The sequence below is a fragment of the Myotis daubentonii genome, chromosome 9, assembly GCF_963259705.1.
Source record: "Myotis daubentonii chromosome 9, mMyoDau2.1, whole genome shotgun sequence".
NCBI classification, from domain to species: Eukaryota; Metazoa; Chordata; class Mammalia; order Chiroptera; family Vespertilionidae; genus Myotis; species Myotis daubentonii.
Genome location: NC_081848.1, coordinates 66490971 through 66511725, shown reverse-complemented (window position 1 = coordinate 66511725; position 20755 = coordinate 66490971). Strand labels below are relative to the sequence as shown.

General features: G+C 39.9%; 1 protein-coding gene across 3 annotated transcripts in view; it reads left to right on the top strand.

The window, feature by feature from the left end:
• The window catches only part of ZFP91 (ZFP91 zinc finger protein, atypical E3 ubiquitin ligase), a 31847-nt gene extending 11348 nt beyond the window's left edge, over window positions 1-20499 (top strand). Inside the window, exons 1-10 of one of the 3 annotated variants that reach the window (XM_059709279.1) lie at window positions 4490-4640; window positions 8369-8581; window positions 9452-9488; window positions 10365-10466; window positions 11250-11384; window positions 12613-12663; window positions 13066-13144; window positions 14554-14668; window positions 15614-15713; window positions 17060-20499. In XM_059709279.1, coding sequence (XP_059565262.1) covers window positions 4571-4640; window positions 8369-8581; window positions 9452-9488; window positions 10365-10466; window positions 11250-11384; window positions 12613-12663; window positions 13066-13144; window positions 14554-14668; window positions 15614-15713; window positions 17060-17570 — 1413 coding nt within the window. In that variant the 5' untranslated portion in view covers window positions 4490-4570 and the 3' untranslated portion in view covers window positions 17571-20499. Of the gene's footprint in view, window positions 1-4489; window positions 4641-8368; window positions 8582-9451; window positions 9489-10364; window positions 10467-11249; window positions 11385-12612; window positions 12664-13065; window positions 13145-14553; window positions 14669-15613; window positions 15714-17059 lie in introns of those variants that run through there. The other 2 variants (XM_059709278.1, XM_059709276.1) reach the window with 2 other exon arrangements.
• The last annotated feature ends 256 nt before the right edge of the window (window positions 20500-20755 follow it).

Sequence of the window (20755 nt, the reverse complement as noted above, 5' to 3'; positions counted from 1 at the left end):
GGTAGGGTCCTTAGACCTGACTGGCAATCAGGGCAGATGAGGGCCTTCTGGCTGCTGGCCAGGGCCTCCCTTCCCCTGCTGGCGGGGGCCTTCCTTTGTTCCGCGCTGCCCCCTCTTGGCTATTAGCGCATGTTATAGTGAGCGATTGGATTCCCGGTCGAAATCCCCAGGGGACAGTTTGCATATTAGGCTTTATATATATATATAGATAATCCACTTGATTTATCCATTCATCAGTTGTCCACTTTCTAGCTATCATGAATAATGATGTTTTGAATAATCATGGAAAAGTTTTTGAGCAGAAAAATGTTTTTATTTCTTTAGGGTAGATATCTAATACTGAAATTGCTTGATTGTATGGTAAATGTATGTTAAATTTAAAAAACTGCAAACATTTCCATAGTGGCTGTGACACTTATGTCCCATCATCTATAAATGAGGGCTTCTGCTTTTTCATAATTTTCACCAATTTTTGTTATTTCCACCCCACTATTCTCTCAGGTTAGTTTCTTTAGGATGGTGGGGAAGGAACATGGTAAGACGAGTGAATTCCATAAACATGGGCCCATTGCTGCGTTTCATTTGCTGTGAAGTCATTTCCTTGATCATAAGAAGTGCTGTGTGGAATACCATGACTGTGGATAAGGTATTCTGTAAGTCCACAAATGGTTTTAGCAGAAATATTGTGTGTAGGGGAGGAACATACATATCCAGAGTGAGTATCTAATCCAATATGAACAAAACACTGCCACTTCCATGATAGAAGTGGTCCAGTGTAATGAGCCTGCCTGTCACCAGGAATGGGGCCATATCAGGGACTCAGTGTTGGTCTCTGCCTTTAGCTCATTAGACTATAGGTAGCAGTAGCTATCGGCAATTTTGCCTTGGTGTGAGATCCTGGATTTGGTTTTCAGCAACCTCAGCTCTGCAGCTATAGGAGATAAGGATTTCTTTCAGATCATTTATGTGATACTTGAATTGGGAATTTGAATCTCTGAGCACATCTTCACCTTTCCCCACTTTATCAAGCACAATTTAGGAGTAACAGGCCAATCTCATTATACTTGTTAGTTTGAAGTGTTCTAAGGTATCAAATACATGATCAACTTGGCCTCATTATAAGTATTTATTTGGGAGTATCCATTGCTGATATTTTTGCCTACTTCTGTTGTCACATCATAAAATGGACTTTCAGTGCTCACTTTATTACTGGAAATACTAGTTGATTTAATGCCTTTAAATCTGATTAGCCCACAGAACCTATTCAGAATCTCTTAAGGTTCTCGTCCTCTGGAATCACTTTCAGTATCAGTCTGTTTTAGGGTTCTTCAGAGAAACAACCAATGGAATATATATAGAGAGAGAGAAAAAGAGAGAAATTTATTTTAAGGAATTAACTCACATGAAGGTGGGGTAAGAGCTGGTGTTATAGTCTTGAGTCTAAAAGCCACAGGACTGGAAACTCAGGATTTCTAGTTGAATTCTCGAGGCCAAATCCCTTTCTTTGCTCTTAGTACCATCTACATTATGGAAGATAATTTATACAGTCTACTGATTTAAATATTAATCACATCTAAAAAATATATTCACAGCAACATCTAGACTGGTATTTGACCCAATACCTGCACATTATAACCTAGCCAAGTTGACACATAAAATTAATCATTACACTCATATCATTAATTTTGGGCAAGTTTTCTGTTCTTTTTGCCTAATTTCAAAACTCTTCTTCAAGGTTTTAATTTTTGCTATTCTTTTTTCCTCCCCAAGAACTTTTTTCCCCCAGTGTACTTCTGTTAAATACAGGATGCGGCAAAAGTAGGTTTATGGTTGTTTGTATGGAAAATAATACAATAATAAATAATAATACAAGAACAAACTGTTTCGTGTATTCACAACTGTAAGCCTACTTTTGCCCAACCCTGTAGTATACTGTTTTTATCTAATGGTGTACTTGCCTCCCATTCTAGGATATGTAAAAAACATGTTTTTCTGTTCCCTGAATTGCCCATTTCTTAAGTTGTTTTTCCTGTTTGTTTATTTAACCTCTGATTAGAGATTTTCCTCAAGGTTCAGGTGTTCTCTAACTTTCTTTTGATTTATTTTTTATTTATTTTTTTTTAGAGTAAAGTACTAAAATGCTGATTGGAAGATCTATGTATGCACAGTTTTACTCAGTGGACACTTCTAACTTACATGTCCAAAATGAAACACACTCTCTCTAGTATTTCCTCAAAACAACAAAAACACCTGTCTTTCTCTGTGAATGCTCCCACCATCCATCCTATTGTTTAAGTCATAAATCTAGAAACCAATTAAATCCATGACACCTTTCTATCTCCTGTTCCTTTATGAAGTCTTTGTCTGGTTTGTCTCCTAAGTATTTCACATATTTCTAATTCTTTCCATCTCCCATGATATTATTCTTTATCAAGCTATTATTCATTGCCTAGCCCAGTGGTTGGCAAACTGCGACTCGTGAGCCACATGCGGCTCTTTGGCCCCTTGAGTGTGGCTCTTCCTAAGCCTTAGGAGTACCCTAATTAAGTTAATAACAATGTACCTACCTATATAGTTTAAAAAATTTGGCTCTCAAAAGAAATTTCAGTCGTTGTACTATTGATATTTGCCTCTGTTGACTAATGAGTTTGCCGACCACTGGCCTAGCCTATTGCAGCAGACTTTTAGCAAGTCTCCATGAATCTACTCTTACCTACCTAAGTCATTCTCCCACCTGCAACCAGAGTGAACATTAAAACCAAATCTGATCCTGCCTTTCTACTTAAACTCTTCCCTGGCTTTCTGTGGCTACCTTTTTTATTAGAATTTTTCCTGCCTCTTCAGCAACATGTTCTCTCTGCTCCAGTCATGTTGGTCTTATTTTCATTTTCCATCTCATGACAATTACATGCCTACTTTCTCCTACTCTGTCACCCACCCGTCTACTCAAGAGTCCAACCGTATTTATTCAAACTTAAATGTTAAATTTTGAGCTAATTGTTAGCTATAGAAACCATTCAGTTATTAACATGTTTTCAGATTGGTAGTTTCAAAGAGAAAGCATCCTTTCACCTTCTCAAACCTATGTCTAAGCAGTCTTTTAACGTGTTGAAGAGACTGGATGTATTTACCTAATGCTTGTACTTTGAAAGTAAGTGGCACTAGTTTGTGATTCTAATTTATCTATAGAAATTTTGCTAATGCTCATTAATATTTTGTTTCCTTTTAGTGTTCCTGTTGTCTGCTGGGAATAAAATCAAAACATAGATGTAGTAAACAGTGAATCTGGTGACTATAACAAAAAAGAAAAAATCTAATTTAAGAATTAACACACATATATACACAGTCTTGTTGATTTAAAAATGAATAAACTTGCCCAACTCGTGTGGCTCAGTGGTTGGGGGTCGAACCACAAACCAAGAGGTCACTGGTTCAATTCCTGGTCAAGACACATGCCTAGGTTTCAGACTCAATCCCCCTAGGAGCGTGCAGCAGGTAGCCATTCGATGGTGCTTCTCATTGATGTTTCCATTTCTCTATTCCTCGCCCTATCTCTCTAAAAATCAATAAAAACATATTTTAAAAGAGAATAAGTCAGATTGGAATGCACAAAAAAAATCTCAGTTTTTTTGCTGGGTTTTAATTAAAAAATTTTTCTTCCATTCTGTTTTGCAACATAACAAAAATAGTGCATACAGTTTTAGATTAAAATTCACTTTTATAGAGTAACTAGAGGCCTGGTGCATGAAAGTTGTGCACAGGTAGGGTCCCTAGGCCTGGCCAGCGATCAGGGCCGAACTGGGGGGGGCGATTTGGGGGCCCCACTGGCACCCGCCCTGGCTGGCCTGGGGCCTGCGGAGCTGGGGGCAGCTCCTGCATTGAGCGTCTTCCCCTGGTGGTCAGTATGCATCGTAGCAACCGGTCATTCCAGTCGATTTGCATATTCGGCTTTTATTATATAGGATTCTTGTGATCTTTTAGACCAGTATATTACATAAACAGGGCCCTCTCTTGGCACTTGAACCTAAGGTTGGGTGAAAACGAACCAAATCTGAAGGAAGCCCTGGGCCTTTTTTATATGGTTAGGTGTATTATATGAAAAAAATATAGACTTTGGACTTACATACACCTGGGTTCAAATCTCAGCTCTATAATTTTATATGTGAGCCTAGAGAAGTCGTTACTACTTGCTTTCTTCAACTATAAAGGTAAGAATAATAACTACTTGACAAGGTTATGAAGACTAAATTTAGAAAGATGAAAAATATATATACTGCCAAGTACTTAACCAGTATTTAAGATTTGTTAATTTCTCAGAGGAAGATCTTTACTCCAACTTCTTCCTAGCCTATCAACCAACCACTCCGTTTCACCCAATAGTGTCTGTGTTAGCTTTGTAATCTTGAAATCGTTTCATTACTCTAAGCTTCAGTTAGAAAAATGGGGCAACCTGGAGGAGGACCAGATCGTATTTGAATGATCCTCTACAAGTATTTTATCATGATGAAGTGGCTATCATCTTTTGGAATTTAATGAGTTAGGTTGCTTTGAAAGAATCTGTTGCTGTGGGATGGACATAAATCACTTACATTTCATCTTTTGCTACCTACAAGAATTAGGAGAAACATTACCTGCCAGTAGTAAGTACTAATTACTATCTTTTTGTCTAAATTCACACTATCAACCATCCTTACGTTGTCCCTTCATCCTCTTTCAAGAACATGGTTGTATTCACTGTGCCTGCGTGTTCAGGCATTGGCTTATCTGATGTTGTCCTTCACCTAGGCCCATGGTCAGCAAACCGCGGCTCGCGAGCCACATGTGGCTCTTTGGCCCCTTGAGTGTGGCTCTTCCACAAAATACCACATGCGGGCACGCACATACAGTGCGATTGAAACTTTGTGGCCCGTGTGCAGAAGTTGGTATTTTGTGGAAGAGCCACACTCAAGGGGCCAAAGAGCTGCATGTGGCTCGCGAGACGCAGTTTGCCAAGCCTCAGTTTGCTGACCACTGACCTAGGCTGCTGTGGCTTTCTCTCTTTTTATTATTTATATATCAGGAAGCCTCCTCAGATAGCTGCTATTATGAGAAACAATAGTAATTGCTGTTGAAGTATCATACAGAAGAAACTTGGTTCTTATTTTCAAGAATTATTCATGTTTTAGCACTCATTAGTACTTAGTTGTTGTTGTTTTTAATGTTAGCTGGGTAGGTGGGTAGATTTATTTGTGTCTTAGTTTTTCCATTTAACAATGTTTTTGCCAATAATTTCATGTAATTTTTACAAATTTCTCTATACAATATCTTACTAATATAGCCTGGTTTATTTAAACACTTTCTTGTTGATGGAGGGTTAGGTTGTTTTCACTCTTCAGTTATATAAACACTAGGGGCCCGGTGCACGAAATTCGTGCACTGGGTGTGTGTGGGGGGAAGTGTCCCTCAGCCCAGCCTGCCCCCTCTCACATACTGGGAGCCCTCAGGCGTTGACCCCCATCACCCTCCAATCGCAGGATCGGCCCCTTGCCCAGGCCTGACGCCTCTGGCCTAGGCGTCCGGCCCGGGCAGCGGGGACCCGCAGCTGCAGTGGCCCCACAATCGTGGGCTTCGCTTTAGGCCCAGGCAAGGGACCCCTAGCTCCTGGGACTGCCAGCTTCGACCGTGCCCAGCTCCCATCGCTGGCTCCACCCCTACTTCCTGCTATCACTGGCCAGGGCGGAAAAGGCACCTAATTCTCCGATCATGGCTGGGGGGCAGGGCCGCCTTTGCCCTGCCCCCCAGCTCTTAGCTCCCCGCTGGGTTTCCGATCACTGTCAGTGGCAGGGGGCTTCTTCCTGCTTTCCCTTTCGCCTCCCTGCATTGTGCCTACATATGCAAATTAACCACCATCTTGTTGGCAGTTAACTGCCAATCTTAGTTGGCAGTTAATTTGCATATAGCCCTGATTAGCCAATGAAAAGGGTAGCTCGTACGTCAATTACCATTTTTCTCTTTTATTAGTGTTGACTAGGGCTCCAGTGCATGTATCCGTGCACCTTGAAAGGAACTGTGGGCTGCGAGGCTGCAGTAGGCACAGGGGCAGGTCTCAGCCCATCCTCCGTGCCCCCGCCTGGCCCCTCCTACCGTGGTCTCCACCCCGGTCCCCTGTCTGCTGGCAGCCCTGCTTCCTCTGCCACTGCCCCCATGCGCTGACGGTGCGGAGCAATTGGGACCAGTGCCGTCGGTGGGTGCGAGCAGCAGCTTCTGCCCTGATCACCACTCAGGAGCAGGGGGAGGTGGAGAAGCCCTCAGGGGCAATCAGGACCAATAGCCTTCACTCGCACCCACTGATGGCGCCAAGTGATTGGGACCAGTGCCAGGCAGCGGGTGCAAGTGGGGCCAGCGTTGGCAGTGGGTGTGAGTGGTGGCTCTGACACCAGCAGGGTACAAGTGGGGCGGCGCCGGCAGCAGGTGTGAGCACCTAAAGCATTTTTAGTAACCACCACCCCCACTCACCTGCTCCACCATCTCTCTGCAGCCAAAGCCTGCCATGTTCCGCACACGCCCCCTGGTGGTCAGTGCACAAAATAGCAACCAGTTGTTCTGTTCCACTGTTCAGTCTATTTGCATATTAGCCTTTTATGCTACAGTGAACCTCCTCTTGCCAGTTTATTTTCCTTGGGTAGATTCTTAGAAGTATAATTGCTGGATGTATTTTGGACCTTCCCTGTAGGTGACTAATATTTGTCAGTTTCTTGTATAGTCCTCCAAAAGTATTACCATCTGTAAGAAATTTATCTTTTATATATATTACATGTGTATTTGAGATGTCAAAATTCATATAACCAGTCCCTCCCTGATATTTAGTTTTCTACTCTTGTACTACCAAAATTGGTGCTAGGATGACTATATCTAAGTCATTTTATAAGTGTGATTGCAGTTTTGTAGGATAAAGTCCTAGTAGTTAAAATTAACGTGAAATGGTGTGTGCATTTATAATTTTGATAGATTTTGCCAAATTGTCCATAGAGCAGTGGTTCTCAACCTTCCTAGTGCCGCTACCCTTTTAATACAGTTCCTCATGTTGTAGTGACCCCCCAATTTCCTTGTTACAAATCGAACATAATTAAAGCATAGTGATTAATAACAAAAACAATATGTAATTATATATGTGTTTTCTGATGGTCTTGGGCGACCCCTGTGAAAGAGGTCGTTTGACCCCCAAAGGGGTCGCGACCCACAGGTTGAGAACCACTGCCTTAGAGTTTTTGCCAATGCACGTGCCGTTGTCATCTGTAGTAGAATGCCTGTTTTCCTACAGCTTTGCTAATACTTAGTGTGTGGTCAAGCATTTGGATCATTGCCAACATGATAGGGGAACAGTTGTGTCATACTATCATTTTCATTTGAGTTTTCTGCTGTTATGAGTAGATTGAGCTTTCCTATTGTATGTTTGAAAGCCATATTTTATGTTTATGTAGTCAGTTGTATTAGTCTTAAGACGTGAAATTTTGTGCTATTCTTAGAAAGGCCTTTTTTATTTTGAAATTATTAAAGGAATCTTCCAGGCTCACTTTTAATATACTAACTTATATAGAAACAACAAACTACTCTAGGTTTGAAATCCAATTTCTAATGCTAAATTTTTATTGCACATTGTGCAGACTGGGGTGACCCTACCTCACCTATTCTCCTTTTAAAGTATGGGGAAAGTATAGGGTAACAAGAATCAAGGGAAGCATTCCTGTTAAGGAATTTCTTGGTTGTTAAAACATCTAGAGCTATGATTCTTTCTTTCTAATGCCTCTGTACTTTTTCAGTCATCTTTCTGGGATCACTCACTTAATTTAGGTTCTTTTGTCTTCGATCTAAAAGTTAGAATCCATGAATTGAATTACTTGGGTATATTTCATATACTCCTCTAAGCATTCCACTTTTTAGTAAAGAAGTATAAAATAAGTTTTTTCATTAAAGAGATGATAGTAAGATAAGTTTTATCTGCTTTTTCTCTCATTTTATTGTTTCTATTGTGTTTAAAAAGCTGAGGGTTTTTTTTTTCTCTGAAAAGAAAAAGAAGATGTTTACTGTGCTAGCTGGTTTGGGTCAGTGGAAAAAGCATCAACTTGTGGACTTGAAGGATCCCGGGTTTGATTCTGTTCAAGGGCAAATGCCCAGGTTGTGAGCTCGATCCCTAGCAGGAAGCAGCCAATCAATGATTCTCACTCACCACTGATGTTTCTCTCTCTCTCTCCCTCTCACTTCCCCTGAAATCAATACAAATAAATATTTTTTTAAAAGTTTACCTTCTTGACTGAATTTATGATAGTAGATATACAAGGATAGTTTTTGGTTAACTGTCAACTTAAAAAAGAATGATGTTTTCATCTAGATCCCAAGGAAGAGAAAAAGGAAGAAGACGATTCTACCCTCCCTCAGGAAGTTTGCATTGCTACAACTAGGCCTAGCCGAGGCTGGCGCAGTAGCAGCAGGACATCTGTCTCTCGGCATCGTGACACAGAGAACACCCGAAGCTCTAGGTCCAAGACTGGTTCATTGCAGCTCATCTGCAAGTCAGAACCAAATACAGATCAGCTTGATTATGGTATGGGGCAAGCAGATAATGGTTATGTAAGAACCAGTTGTCTGTTGGTTTTAAATGTAATGCTAAACATTTACCAAAACAGCTTAACTTTCAGGGGTAGGTGTGGTGATATAGGAAGGGTTATTTTTTTGACAATGTGGACGAAGGGGGCCACATGCTGATCTGGTCAGCTCAGGGGAGATCTGCATGGCAGTCTTGCAAACTTAGAGACCTAAAGTTACCACAAAGGATGGTCTGAAATAAAACTTGAAGTAAAAGCAGTTATGGTGGGCAGTTAGGTTCTAGGCCGGTATCTTCACTGACAAGGTCAACCTTTACCTTAACTGAGCCTATCTGTCTTTTTGTATCTAGGATAACATACCCTTGAAGTGTCTGGGTAACTTGTAACTTCCCCTTTTTCTGGACTCCTTGGGGTACAACCAAATGTGCTGGGCGGGCACCAGGACAGATACCACAAATTCCTTCATTATCATGTTAATTGTTCCTGCACCCACCTAAGTATGTGTCCATCATTTTACTTTTTATCCAGTCCCAGGGGTTTCCCCACTTTGCTTTCTCCCACCTCCTTAATCTATCACCAATGAATTTCATGTAACCCACCTATAGCCCTCCTTTGACTGCAATGTATAATACAGATGTAACACGCCATTCTCTAGAGCATTATCTCAATTCCTTGAGGTTCTGCTTCTGGCATATGTCGACAGTTTGGCTCAAATTCACAAAAATTCTGTACAGGTTTCAATGTTTTTTTTATGTTAACAATTTGCAGATAGTCTCCTTTTGCATGATTATCTTAGGCAGCAATTTGGTCTCTTAGCTGCAGGAAGAAAACTACATAGGTAATGCTTTGTTTTGGCTTTACTTTTCCAGACGTTGCAGAAGAGCATCAATCTCCAGGTGGCATCAGGTAAGAAACATTTGATATTTCATCCCTTGGGAACATAGAACACAGTCACATTAAATTCTTAAAGTTGTTTTCTATTTGAATTTTGAGCTATAACAGAGAAAGTAACTTCAGTTTTGGTATTTAGTTTAAATCCCACTTTGTTGTTTTTAATCCTCATCAGAGGATATTTTTTCCATTGATTTTAAGAGAGAGTGGAGGGGAGTGGGAGACAGGAGAGAGAGTGACGAAAGAGAGACACATCTATTGTTTGCCTCCTGCACGTACCCCAACCAGGGCCAGAATTGAACCTGCAACCCTTGACTGGAAATTGAACCCAAGATCCTCAGGCCAGGGCTCTAACCAAACACCTGCCAGGGCCCACTTTGTTCTTGATTAGAGCCATGACCAGGTAATCGTAGTTATAGAGTTCAGAAATCATTGTCTCAGGCATCTTCTATGTTCTGGTTTATTCCATGCTTGGCACCAATATGAAATGAGGTTGTTTAGACCAGGGTTTTGAAATGTTATCAATATCTTTGGTGGTGAGTCATGTGATTTTTATTTATTCTTTTGTGTGTTGATAGGTGTTTTTTGATACAACAGATTACTAAACGTAGTATTATGAAGTCAATTGGATTTTAGCCCATCATGCCATTGAACAGTCATCACCTTGCCTTTGTTTAATAAAGTGATAGCATATCTAGGATTTTTAGTTACATTTTTTTCTTCAGGATAGAGCAGCTAGATGCAGTTCAACTAGATCATAAGGATAAAAACTTACTGTAAATCTTTGGCTATCTCCAAAAATATTTACTTAATAACATATACTAAATTAGAAAATCCCCTCAGATTCAATCTTTACAGCTAGAATTTCTAATCTTATTTGCTTCTTTTTAGTAGTGAGGAGGAAGAAGAAGAAGAAGAAATGTTAATCAGTGAAGAGGAAATACCATTCAAGGATGACCCAAGAGATGAGACCTATAAGCCCCACTTAGAAAGGTATGTCTCATTTTACTCTAGACATGTCAATGAAAAATAAGTTTGGAAAGCACTGTTGCATGTTTTTATTTTGGCTTATTGCCAAACTAATGGGTATAGACTTAATTTTATTTAATTAATTTATTTATTTATAAAATATTTTTATTGATTTCAGAGAGGAAGGGAGAGGGAGAGAGAAATAGAAACATCAAAGATGAGAGATAATCATTGATTGGCTGCCTCCTGCATGCCCCCTACTGGGGATTGAGCCCACAACCTAAGCATGTGCCCTTGACTGGAATCAAACCCAGGACCTTTCAGTCCACAGGCCAATACTCTATCCACTGAGCCAAACCAGCTAGGGCTAGACTTAATTTTAAATGGATAATTATGCACTTATTTTACAAATCTAATATTCTTAATTACCTACCCCTCATAAAATCCTTTCTTCCATTATAGAACTTTACTTTGATCATATCCATATTATTATGATGTTTGTGTGTTTTATCATAACAAGATATGAATTGCTTGAATACTTGGAATTTTCTGCTTTTGTTTATCTTTGTAACTATAGTGAGATTTCATTTTAGGGCATCATTAGCCTTGGGTGGAGGTCATCCCATAGACTTGAAATATTTGTCATTACTGTGCTTATGAGGAATGGTTAGCTGGAAATCACATTTTATGAGCCAAGGATCATCATTTTATAATAAATCCATGATAACCTCAGGCTTTACCTTATCAAGTTTTCCTTGAAAGGATACTTTGCTAGATGCCAATGTTGAAATGTATTTGTGCTTTCAGGGAAACCCCAAAGCCACGGAGAAAATCAGGAAAAGTGAAAGAGGAGAAAGAGAAGAAAGAAATTAAAGTGGAAGTAGAGGTAGAGGTGAAAGAAGAAGAGAATGAAATTAGGGAAGACGAGGAACCTCCTAGAAAGTGAGTGAGCAATTACTACTAAAAATGGAAACTTACATTTTGAAAGCATGGTGGAAAAAAGGTGGGAGTGTGAGGGGAGATGTTGACATATACATATAGGGTGGGGCAAAAGTAGGTTTGCAGTTCTTATGGAAAATAATAAAATAAGTAATCTATATATATAAAAGCCAAACAACCGTCCAACTGTTCGTCCGCTATCTATGATGCACACTGACCACCAGGGGGAAGACAGCGCAGGAGCAGAAACCATAGGTTTGGAAACGTGGAACAGGCTGATGAACCTCAGAGGGGAGGGTGAAAAGAGATTAACAAAATATCTTATATACATACTAGAGGCCCAGTGCACGGATTCGTGCACCGGTGGGGCTCCTCAGCCTGGCCTGCAGGGATTGGACTGAAACCGGCTCTCTGACATCCCCAAGGGGTCACAGATTGAGAGAGGCTCAGGCCAGGCCGAGGGACCCCACCAGTGCTCTAATCCGTGCACTGGGTCTCTAATACAGTAATAAACTGTTTCCTGTACGCACAACTGTAAGCCTACTTTTGCCCCATCCTGTATTCCAATGCCTTGAGCAGCTAACTATTGTATTGCAGAGACTCTTCTCAAAAAAGCTTGAAAAGTGTAATTCAGAGGCAGTACTTAAAGACATACAAATGAATAGGCAAGTCAGTAAATTATAGGGATGCAGAAGGAGTAGAACAGCAAGAAAAAGTATGGCAAATGTGGATCTTCAAAAGAAGGGCAAATGATGTAATAACCTTGATCAGGTAAAACCTTTCTTGTCTAGTAACCATTTCTCGTTGCAGCAGTAAGATTTTTGTGTGTTTAGGCTTTCTGGTTCTAGTGCAAGGAAACTATAGTTTATATATTTAGGGTTTTTTTAGATAATAGATTCTTTTATTCTACTTTTTAAATTAATATTTAAGTGGTATACTTTTCACTGAAACAACTCTTCAAGTAGTAACCTTGAGATTTATCCAAATCTTCTGTAGTATTGTATAGTTTATGAACAGTATATTTTTAACTTGTGATGCAGACTTTTTGGAAAGTAAAATTACTTGGGAGTAAAATCTTGGTTTGGTTTGCCAGATATGTTTGTAACTTTATGTATTCTGCTACCTGCTCTTTGGTCTTGAGTATATATGTCTTCAGCCGTCCTTCACTCAATAAACGTCAATCCAGAATATGTGTACAGTTTACTCTTTTTTATTATTATTATTATTATAGGAGAGGAAGAAGACGAAAAGATGACAAAAGTCCACGATTACCCAAAAGGAGGTGAGGATTTGTACTCCTGTGTTTTACCTTGTTTCTGGTGGTAGGTATTTTACTCACATATGCCCTTATAATAATGCTGCAGGAATGGACAAAAGCAACTTTATTAATGTCCGTGATACAAAGTTACTGTGTTTTTATTTCCACTGCAGGATCTGAGTGTTTCTAAAAATCTTAATACTTTTTTACCCATTGAGGGTATGGGATTACTAATTTATTTTGTGTTATTTTTTGTATAAACATTATTTTAAACATTTTGCAATTGCTGTTTACTTCTAACAAATTATATGGAAACTATAATGATAGTATAAAGTTGCTATTTCCTAATAGTGCAGTTTGAGTTGAAGGTCACTGGGCAGACTGTGTCTTCTCTGTTGCTAACTTTTCTCCTACATGCTGATTTAGGAAAAAACCTCCAATCCAGTATGTGCGTTGTGAAATGGAAGGATGTGGAACCGTTCTTGCTCACCCTCGCTATTTACAGGTCAGTGAAGTTGTGTAAGACAGCCTTCCAGGTTATGTCCCATTACTTATTTAGTTCTCAAGCTTCATGGGACTTTAGAATGTGTGATTTTGTGTAAGCTTTATTATTAACATGCAATGTCAAGAAAAGTCTTTATTTAAACATAAAATTAGTTTACTCATTGGTTAAAAAAAACGAAGAAGTAAAGTGTCTAAGAACCTGAGCCCAAATGGAGGATTTTCCTTGGAATCTTTGAAAATTCCAGTGTTTCCCATTATAGTGCAAATATTTTTTTATATGAGATTATTATAATGACACACCAAGACAAAGGAGAACAGATTTTATTTTAATGTGTAGTTTTTAAAAAATAAATTTAGTAGCTCAAACCAGTGATTTCTTGAATACTGTTTAAAATAAATTTAAAATTTTTAGTTTGCAAAGTTTTTTAGAAGTGAATAGGTTTTTAAAAATATGAATAAATATAACAGCTTATGTTTAGGTGTCACAGAAAATCTGTAAATGAATACAAGTCACTAAAGCCTAGGAAATGCCTGTTTGATATTTAGTTTAGCAGCAAATATAACATGAGATTCAGGCCTTACTTTCTGTTTTTGGTTCTGTTACAATAATGATAGCTAGTGTTCTTGTGCTATGTGTCATTTACTGCACTAAGCACCGTGCACCACGCAGTATATGATCTCTAGATGCTTACAACACTACAAGACAGCCGATCTCCATTTTACAAATGAGAACTAGAGCTTACAGTATTAAGTGCACATCTCCTGAGATCTGGGGTCCTCAAACTATAGCCCTCAAATATTGTATTTGTTCCTGTTTTGTTTTTTTACTTCAAAATAAGATATGTGCAGTGTGCATAGGAATTTGTTCATAGTTTTTTTTTAAACTATAGTCGGGCCCTCCAACGATCTGAGGGACAGTGAACTGGCCCCCTGTTTAAAAAGTTTGAGGACCCCTGCCTAAGATCATGCTGTTAGTAAATGACAGGCCCTGATTGGAATTCAAGTTTATTTCTGTAGCCTGTGTTCTTAACTATCTATCTATCTATCTATCTATCTATCTATCTATCTATCTATCTAGAGAGGCCTGAGCGACCTGAATGACCAAACGACCAATTGACCGGTTGCTCTGACATGCACTGAACATTAGGGGGCAGGTGCTCAACTCATGAGCTGCCCCCTGGTGGTCAGTGTGCTCACACTGCCGGTCATCCTCTCACTGTCCCTCCCACCAGCCAGCTGGCTGAGGGACCCCATCCATGCACAAATTCGTGCACTGGGCCTCTAGTTTGATTATATAGCCTCTCTATCCATATACAAAGTATTTGATTTTTCTTCAGCACTTTGACTTAGCAAAGGATCAGATATCTAAGAAGTTTTCATTTTTATCCCTCTACACTTTTACTGTTTTAGCACCACATTAAATATCAGCATTTGCTGAAGAAGAAATACGTATGCCCTCATCCCTCCTGCGGGCGACTCTTCAGGCTCCAGAAGCAACTTCTGCGACATGCCAAACATCATACAGGTACTTTCAAAATAAAATTTTTCAGCAAGTATATAAATGCACTGTACTTTTAAGTGCAGGTGGTAATTATATTCTTTTTCTAACATAAATCTTAGAAGAATCTATAGTCAAATATATGAGAGAAAGGTGGGAAAGTAAAATGTAATGACATAAATTTTACAAGGGATGGCCTGCCGAATCAGCATCTGCATTTAATAAGGTCTCTTGGTGGTTTCTAAGTACATTCAAGCTTGAGAAAAACTTGGCTCTTCTCCCTACTTAATTTTAAAACTGCTTGGGATGGAATATAGGATTAATTTTGTTATTCTTTGCCTTTTAATTTATCTTTGTGTTGTCACTCTATTTGTAGTAATTTTAAGTGAAGACATAGAAAATGTACTGGTCATTGAACAAATGGTATTAAGCATCTGTTTGTGCACTCCCTTGTGAACCAAGTGATGAAGAAATAATTAAGTATGATGCTCCTTTGCCACTTAGATTCCACACCATGTTATCAAATTCATCAAAAATCCTGTGAAATTTGAAGGGCTTGTGAAATGACAGAGGGTGGTGGTTGAATGGTGCAGATGATGTGGGGTAGGAGAAGAAGGTAAATACAGGTACTGTGCTGTATATTTGATAGCAGCAATTCGAGAGAAGTATAAATTGTTTATCTTTATTTTTAAAGAATAAAATCCATGAAAATGTAGTTGTTTACTTACCACGCGATTTATCCAAGATCTGGATTGCTGGTAAAATTAAGATTAGGATTTTAGTTCTCATATATTTCTATTGGTTTTTTTATTTCATTCTAAATTTTTGTTTATCCAATTTTTATACATTGAAGATAGTGTTGCTCTTACTCTGAATTGACCTGCCCAATCATCTGCTTACTTACTGTAAACTAGGAAAAAAATACTTAGAGGGTTTCTGAATGGAACACTAACCACAGTTTTTTCTTTCTAGATCAAAGGGATTATATCTGTGAATACTGTGCTCGGGCCTTCAAGAGTTCCCACAATCTGGCAGTGCACCGGATGATCCATACAGGCGAGAAGCCATTACAGTGAGTATTTATTTATTGGTAAACATCTGGGTGAGAAGTACATTTATTTACCCCACTTGAGGGTTGGCCCCTTTATATACACTTTAGCTTCTGCTATTCTTTACTTTTACCAAATTAGAGTGGGTATGGTTTGGGTGAGCCTACTTAGTGAACTTTTTCTTTTGTTTAAACAAACAGAAGAAGTCAGATTAGCTTTCCATTGCCGGGGTCCAACCCCAGCGGGTCCCCAAAGGTGTGGACGGAGTCGGCGAAGACTATCCACCCTATTCCTACGGTGGAGTCCGATCCGTCCCGAGTGTGGGGCGCTTACCTAGGGGTCCCTGTTCGGGCGCCATATGCCGGGGTCCAACCCCAGCAGGTCCAGGGGTCCCCAAAGGTGTGGACGGAGTCGGCGAAGAAGGAATGACACGGCTACAGTGTTCAGTTGATCAGCAGCCTAGCCAGGATCTCTAGCCAAGTTCTGGTCTGCATCTCCAGAGAGGTTCTGCTGGTCCTCCAGCCAGGATCTGTAGCCATGTTCCCTCGCTAGGTTCTCCAGCCAGGTTCTGTCTGAGATCTCTAGCCAGGTTCGGTCACCAGGTTCTAGTCAGGCTCTCCTGCCAATCTCTGCAGTCAGGTTCAGTCCAGGATCCCCTGCCATGCTCTCTCGCCAGGCTCCGCCTCCAGGCTCCTCCGGCATGCTCTCGCCAGCAAAGTTCTTCTGTCCCTAGAGAACGTTCTGTGTAGGTTCTGTGCCTAGGCTCTGTCTCTCTTGGTCCTGTCTTCCAAGCCCTGTGTTCTAAGTTCTGTGTTCTGAGTTCTGAGTTCTTCTGTCTTCTGAATTCTGTCTCCTGAGTTCTGTGTTCTGAATTCTGTCTCTTGCTGTCTTGTTGCATCTGTATTTATACCAGTTAATTCTAATCCTGTCAATTTCTTTTACAAAGGTTAGGGCGTTTCTTATCTCCATTCCAGGGAGTAAAGATTATGTAGCTTAAGCATGATTGTTTGTAGTTAAATTGATTAACTACCCGCCTGGCACTTAGTTAAGGAGCTTCATCCCCTCCCTAACTTCAGGGGAAAATCCCTACCTGGGGATTCAACCTTTCTCGGAGAGGTGACCTTGGTTAAAACACAGCGCCAAGAAGGTGAGCAAGCATATTAAGAACCGTATGCTATATATGCCAGGTCCCTTGAAACAGCAAGGATGGACCGGCTCCCGGCATTCCATCTGGTAACTTTTTCTAGTCTCTCACAAGAAGTATATGTTACTCTATTGCTTATGTGTGTGATCTCTAAATCACACCTGACTTTGAATAAGAACTCTTTATTTCTCTATCTGATCAACCATTTTCTTTTCCTCTCCTTAGATGCGAGATCTGTGGATTCACTTGTCGGCAAAAGGCATCTCTTAATTGGCACATGAAGAAACATGATGCAGACTCCTTCTACCAGTTCTCTTGCAATATCTGTGGCAAAAAATTTGAGAAGAAGGACAGCGTAGTGGCACACAAAGCAAAAAGCCACCCTGAGGTGCTGATTGCCGAAGCTCTGGCTGCCAATGCAGGCGCCCTCATCACCAGCACGGATATCTTGGGCACTAACCCAGAGTCTCTGACACAACCTGCAGATGGTCAGGGTCTTCCTCTTCTTCCTGAGCCCTTGGGAAACTCCACCTCTGGAGAGTGCCTCCTGCTAGAGGCCGAAGGGATGTCAAAATCATACTGTAGTGGGACAGAACGGGTGAGCCTGATGGCTGATGGGAAAATCTTTGTGGGAAGCGGCAGCAGTGGGGGCACTGAAGGGCTGGTCATGAACTCGGATATACTCGGTGCTACCACAGAGGTTCTGATTGAAGATTCAGACTCTACTGGACCTTAGTAGAGGGAAGACTTTAGGCACTGGGACAGCTCAGACTTTGTATTTAAAAGATAAAAAGGACAAAAAAAATTTAAAGCATTTAAGATCTAGTAAAATAACTGAAGGGCCTGCTCTTCCCAATGTGGATCACAGCACACACACATATATCTACTCTCTCTCCTCCTCCTGTCCCCTTTATAAAATTGATGTTGCCTTTACCAGAAAGGTAGACAAAAACACAAAGCTCTTAAAGCGAGGGTTATCCTCATGCTCGGTTCCAGCCAGGCAAACTTTCTGCTGATTAGCAGATTCCCTTTCCCAACCTGTAAATCTTACACGTTCTGGATCAGCTTTTAACTCTTAGTAATATATACTGTCCCATAATTCCCTTCTCCTCCTTTACTGCTGCCCTATGGTCTGGCTTCTACCCACTGCAGCACACTTACTCTCAAAGTATCATATAATTCTAATCTCTGGAGGCTGGCAGCTTGACTTGGCACTTTAGGGCCCCTTAGCAGGGTGAGCTGTTAAAACAGCACACATCTCTCACCCCCTTTTCCTCCGTTCCTCACCTGGTTTCAGAAAGGAAGGATACATACATGGGGACCACTTTGACCCCACCACCTCAGTCCTCCTCCCAACACCTTTATATGGCTCTCAGTGGTGCTCACTTGCTTGGAAGCAGGCTCCCAACAGGGAGGGGACTGCCCTTTACATGGTCCCTTTGACCATAGGACAGGGCTGCATATCAGTGAGACAGAAAAGTCCCAGTTTAATGGCAGAAATTTGCACTTTGAACATGTGTGTTTTTGTGTTGTGGAACCTGAGATTTTTTTATTTATTAACGGAAAGTCTGATTTTTTTTTTTCTTTTTTTTGTCTTTGTTGCTATATTTTGTGGGGCTGGGAGAGATTACATTATTCTGACATGGGGTCCTTTCCATAAGAGGTACTTTTGAAGGCAAGATAAAAGGTTGAAGAAGCACAGCCAGCCTCTAAAATCATAGCTTTCCAGTGGCCTTGAAGCTGGTCCTCAGCACTAAAAAAATCACTACAGTAGCTTAGTGCTTTTTCAGAAGCCTTTTTAGGGGAGAATGTTATATTTGTGGTCATTAGTGCCCTGTGAGTTTTTAGAACATTGAGATTTAGGAATTTTGAGGGGATGAGGAAGGTTGTTCAGGGTCTGAATTACAGATACGAGATTTTCTCTTGTGAATTTGTTCTTGTTTTTATTTTGTCCCCATCATTTCTTTACACATACCTCCCTATTGGCCCAACTCTGGCCCCTTGCTTTGTTTTTGTTTTTGCTTTGCTTTATCATTGGTTCATTCCAGCTCCCGATTAGTGAAGGACACTGCCATTGTTGAAGGAATAGTCTAGGAGCTGTACAATTTTAAGTCAAAGAAAATGCTCTTGTTTTGTTTCCTAAATTTAGTAACACTTGAGAAGAAAAAAGGCTTCAATAGACAAAATCAATGTAATAATAGGTTTGGCTTCCACCTGAAATCCTTGGAATGACCACTTCCCTTGAAATAGGGATTTTCATGGGATGGATTGCTTACTACTGTGTATAAGTTCGTAACTCCCAGAAGACAAAAACCTATTTGGGCTCATTTTTAGGGAATTAAAAGGGCAATTTCTGTCCTGTGTACCTCAGAAGTTGGAATTCAAGGCTTGCCCTATGCATTGTTTGTCAGAAATGTGTGATGGCTGTTGGAAAGAATGAAGTTTTGCTGAGAACAAAAGGAACAGCTTGTTTTTCACAAACACTAAAACTACAAAGTTTATCAATTTTCTCTTTTGATTTTTTTCCCCAAGAAGAGGGTAACAAAATGTCATCTCTGAAAGAGACTTACTTGACACCCACGAGTGTCCATGGCTGGGATACCAGGGAGTGGGGAGTGAGACACCTACAGTGCACAGTCTTAAATGCACCATTGTTTCTCTTCAGCATGTGGCAGCATTGCCATCCCTCCAGTGTGGGGGTAGAAAGGAATAAGGATAGAAGGGATGTAGAATGTGCTTTCCTGCCCACAGTAAGGATTTGGAGTTGACTTTGGTATGTTGATTAGATATGAAAATATATATGACTGACTGGGTGGGTCTACTACAAAGTTGTTCTCCCCTTACCACCCTCCCCCATAGAAGTCTGTTTTGTACTGTTTCACTAGCTAACATCCATTCCCCATATTTACCTTTATATTTGTTACATTTATTTTACCCTTTGTGTCCATAAATTACATCTTTGGTAGTTAGTAATGAGATATTTTAGCCATGTACATGAAAGCAAACTGCATTAAAAAAAAATCTTTATGAGATAGAGGTAAATATGTTCTCACACTCCTCTCCCTGTCAGAGTTCTAATAATTGAAACTATCTGTTCTTTCTCCCTTTGTTGTCCTTTTCATAGCTACCATTTGCCTATAATATGCTTCAATAAATTATTATAGCAGTTTGCAATAAACTTTTAAGTATTTTTCATGGACTTTATCTTTTTCCTTTTGAGATGAGGATGCTAGCATAGGAAAGAATTGGTGTATGTACTGGGCCCTCTTCCCTTTTTCTTTTTTGCTTCTCATGCTGTTTACTTGTCCTTCCAAGGAGCTCTTTGAATCTTAAAATTCTGCATTTCCTACTTCTAGTCAATTCTGTTATCTTTTTCCCCCACTGCATATTCTCCATCTTGAATTGGAAATTCTAGATTCTGAAAATGTAGTTGAGATATAAGCATTATTGCTGTGCTTCCCCCTTGTTTGATTGCCCAGGATTATTTTGCATAATTGAGACCTAATATGCTTCAGAACGTTTAGATAAACACTGGCCAGGATTACTGGGAGTAAAAAATATATATATTAAGGTATGGAAAGGCATCCACATAGAGCACTTGAACCTCCTTTGTACTTGTTTGGAGAAAAAAATATAAAAGTGTATTAAATCTGAGGTTATTACAGTCTGGTTGTTTGAAATTCCATTTTTCTCTCCTGTCTTTTTCCCACTTACCAATGTACTCAAGAAGATTAAAAAATTGTAATGGATCAATTTAAAATATTTTTATTTCCTTAAAGCCTTTTTGCCTATTGTAATGTGCAGGACCCTTCTCCTTTTATGGGAGAGACAGGTAGTTACCTGAATCTAGGTTGAAAAAGTTATGTAAAAAGAAATTATAATAAAAGGGATAATCTGCTTTTCAAATTCTTGTTTTCTATT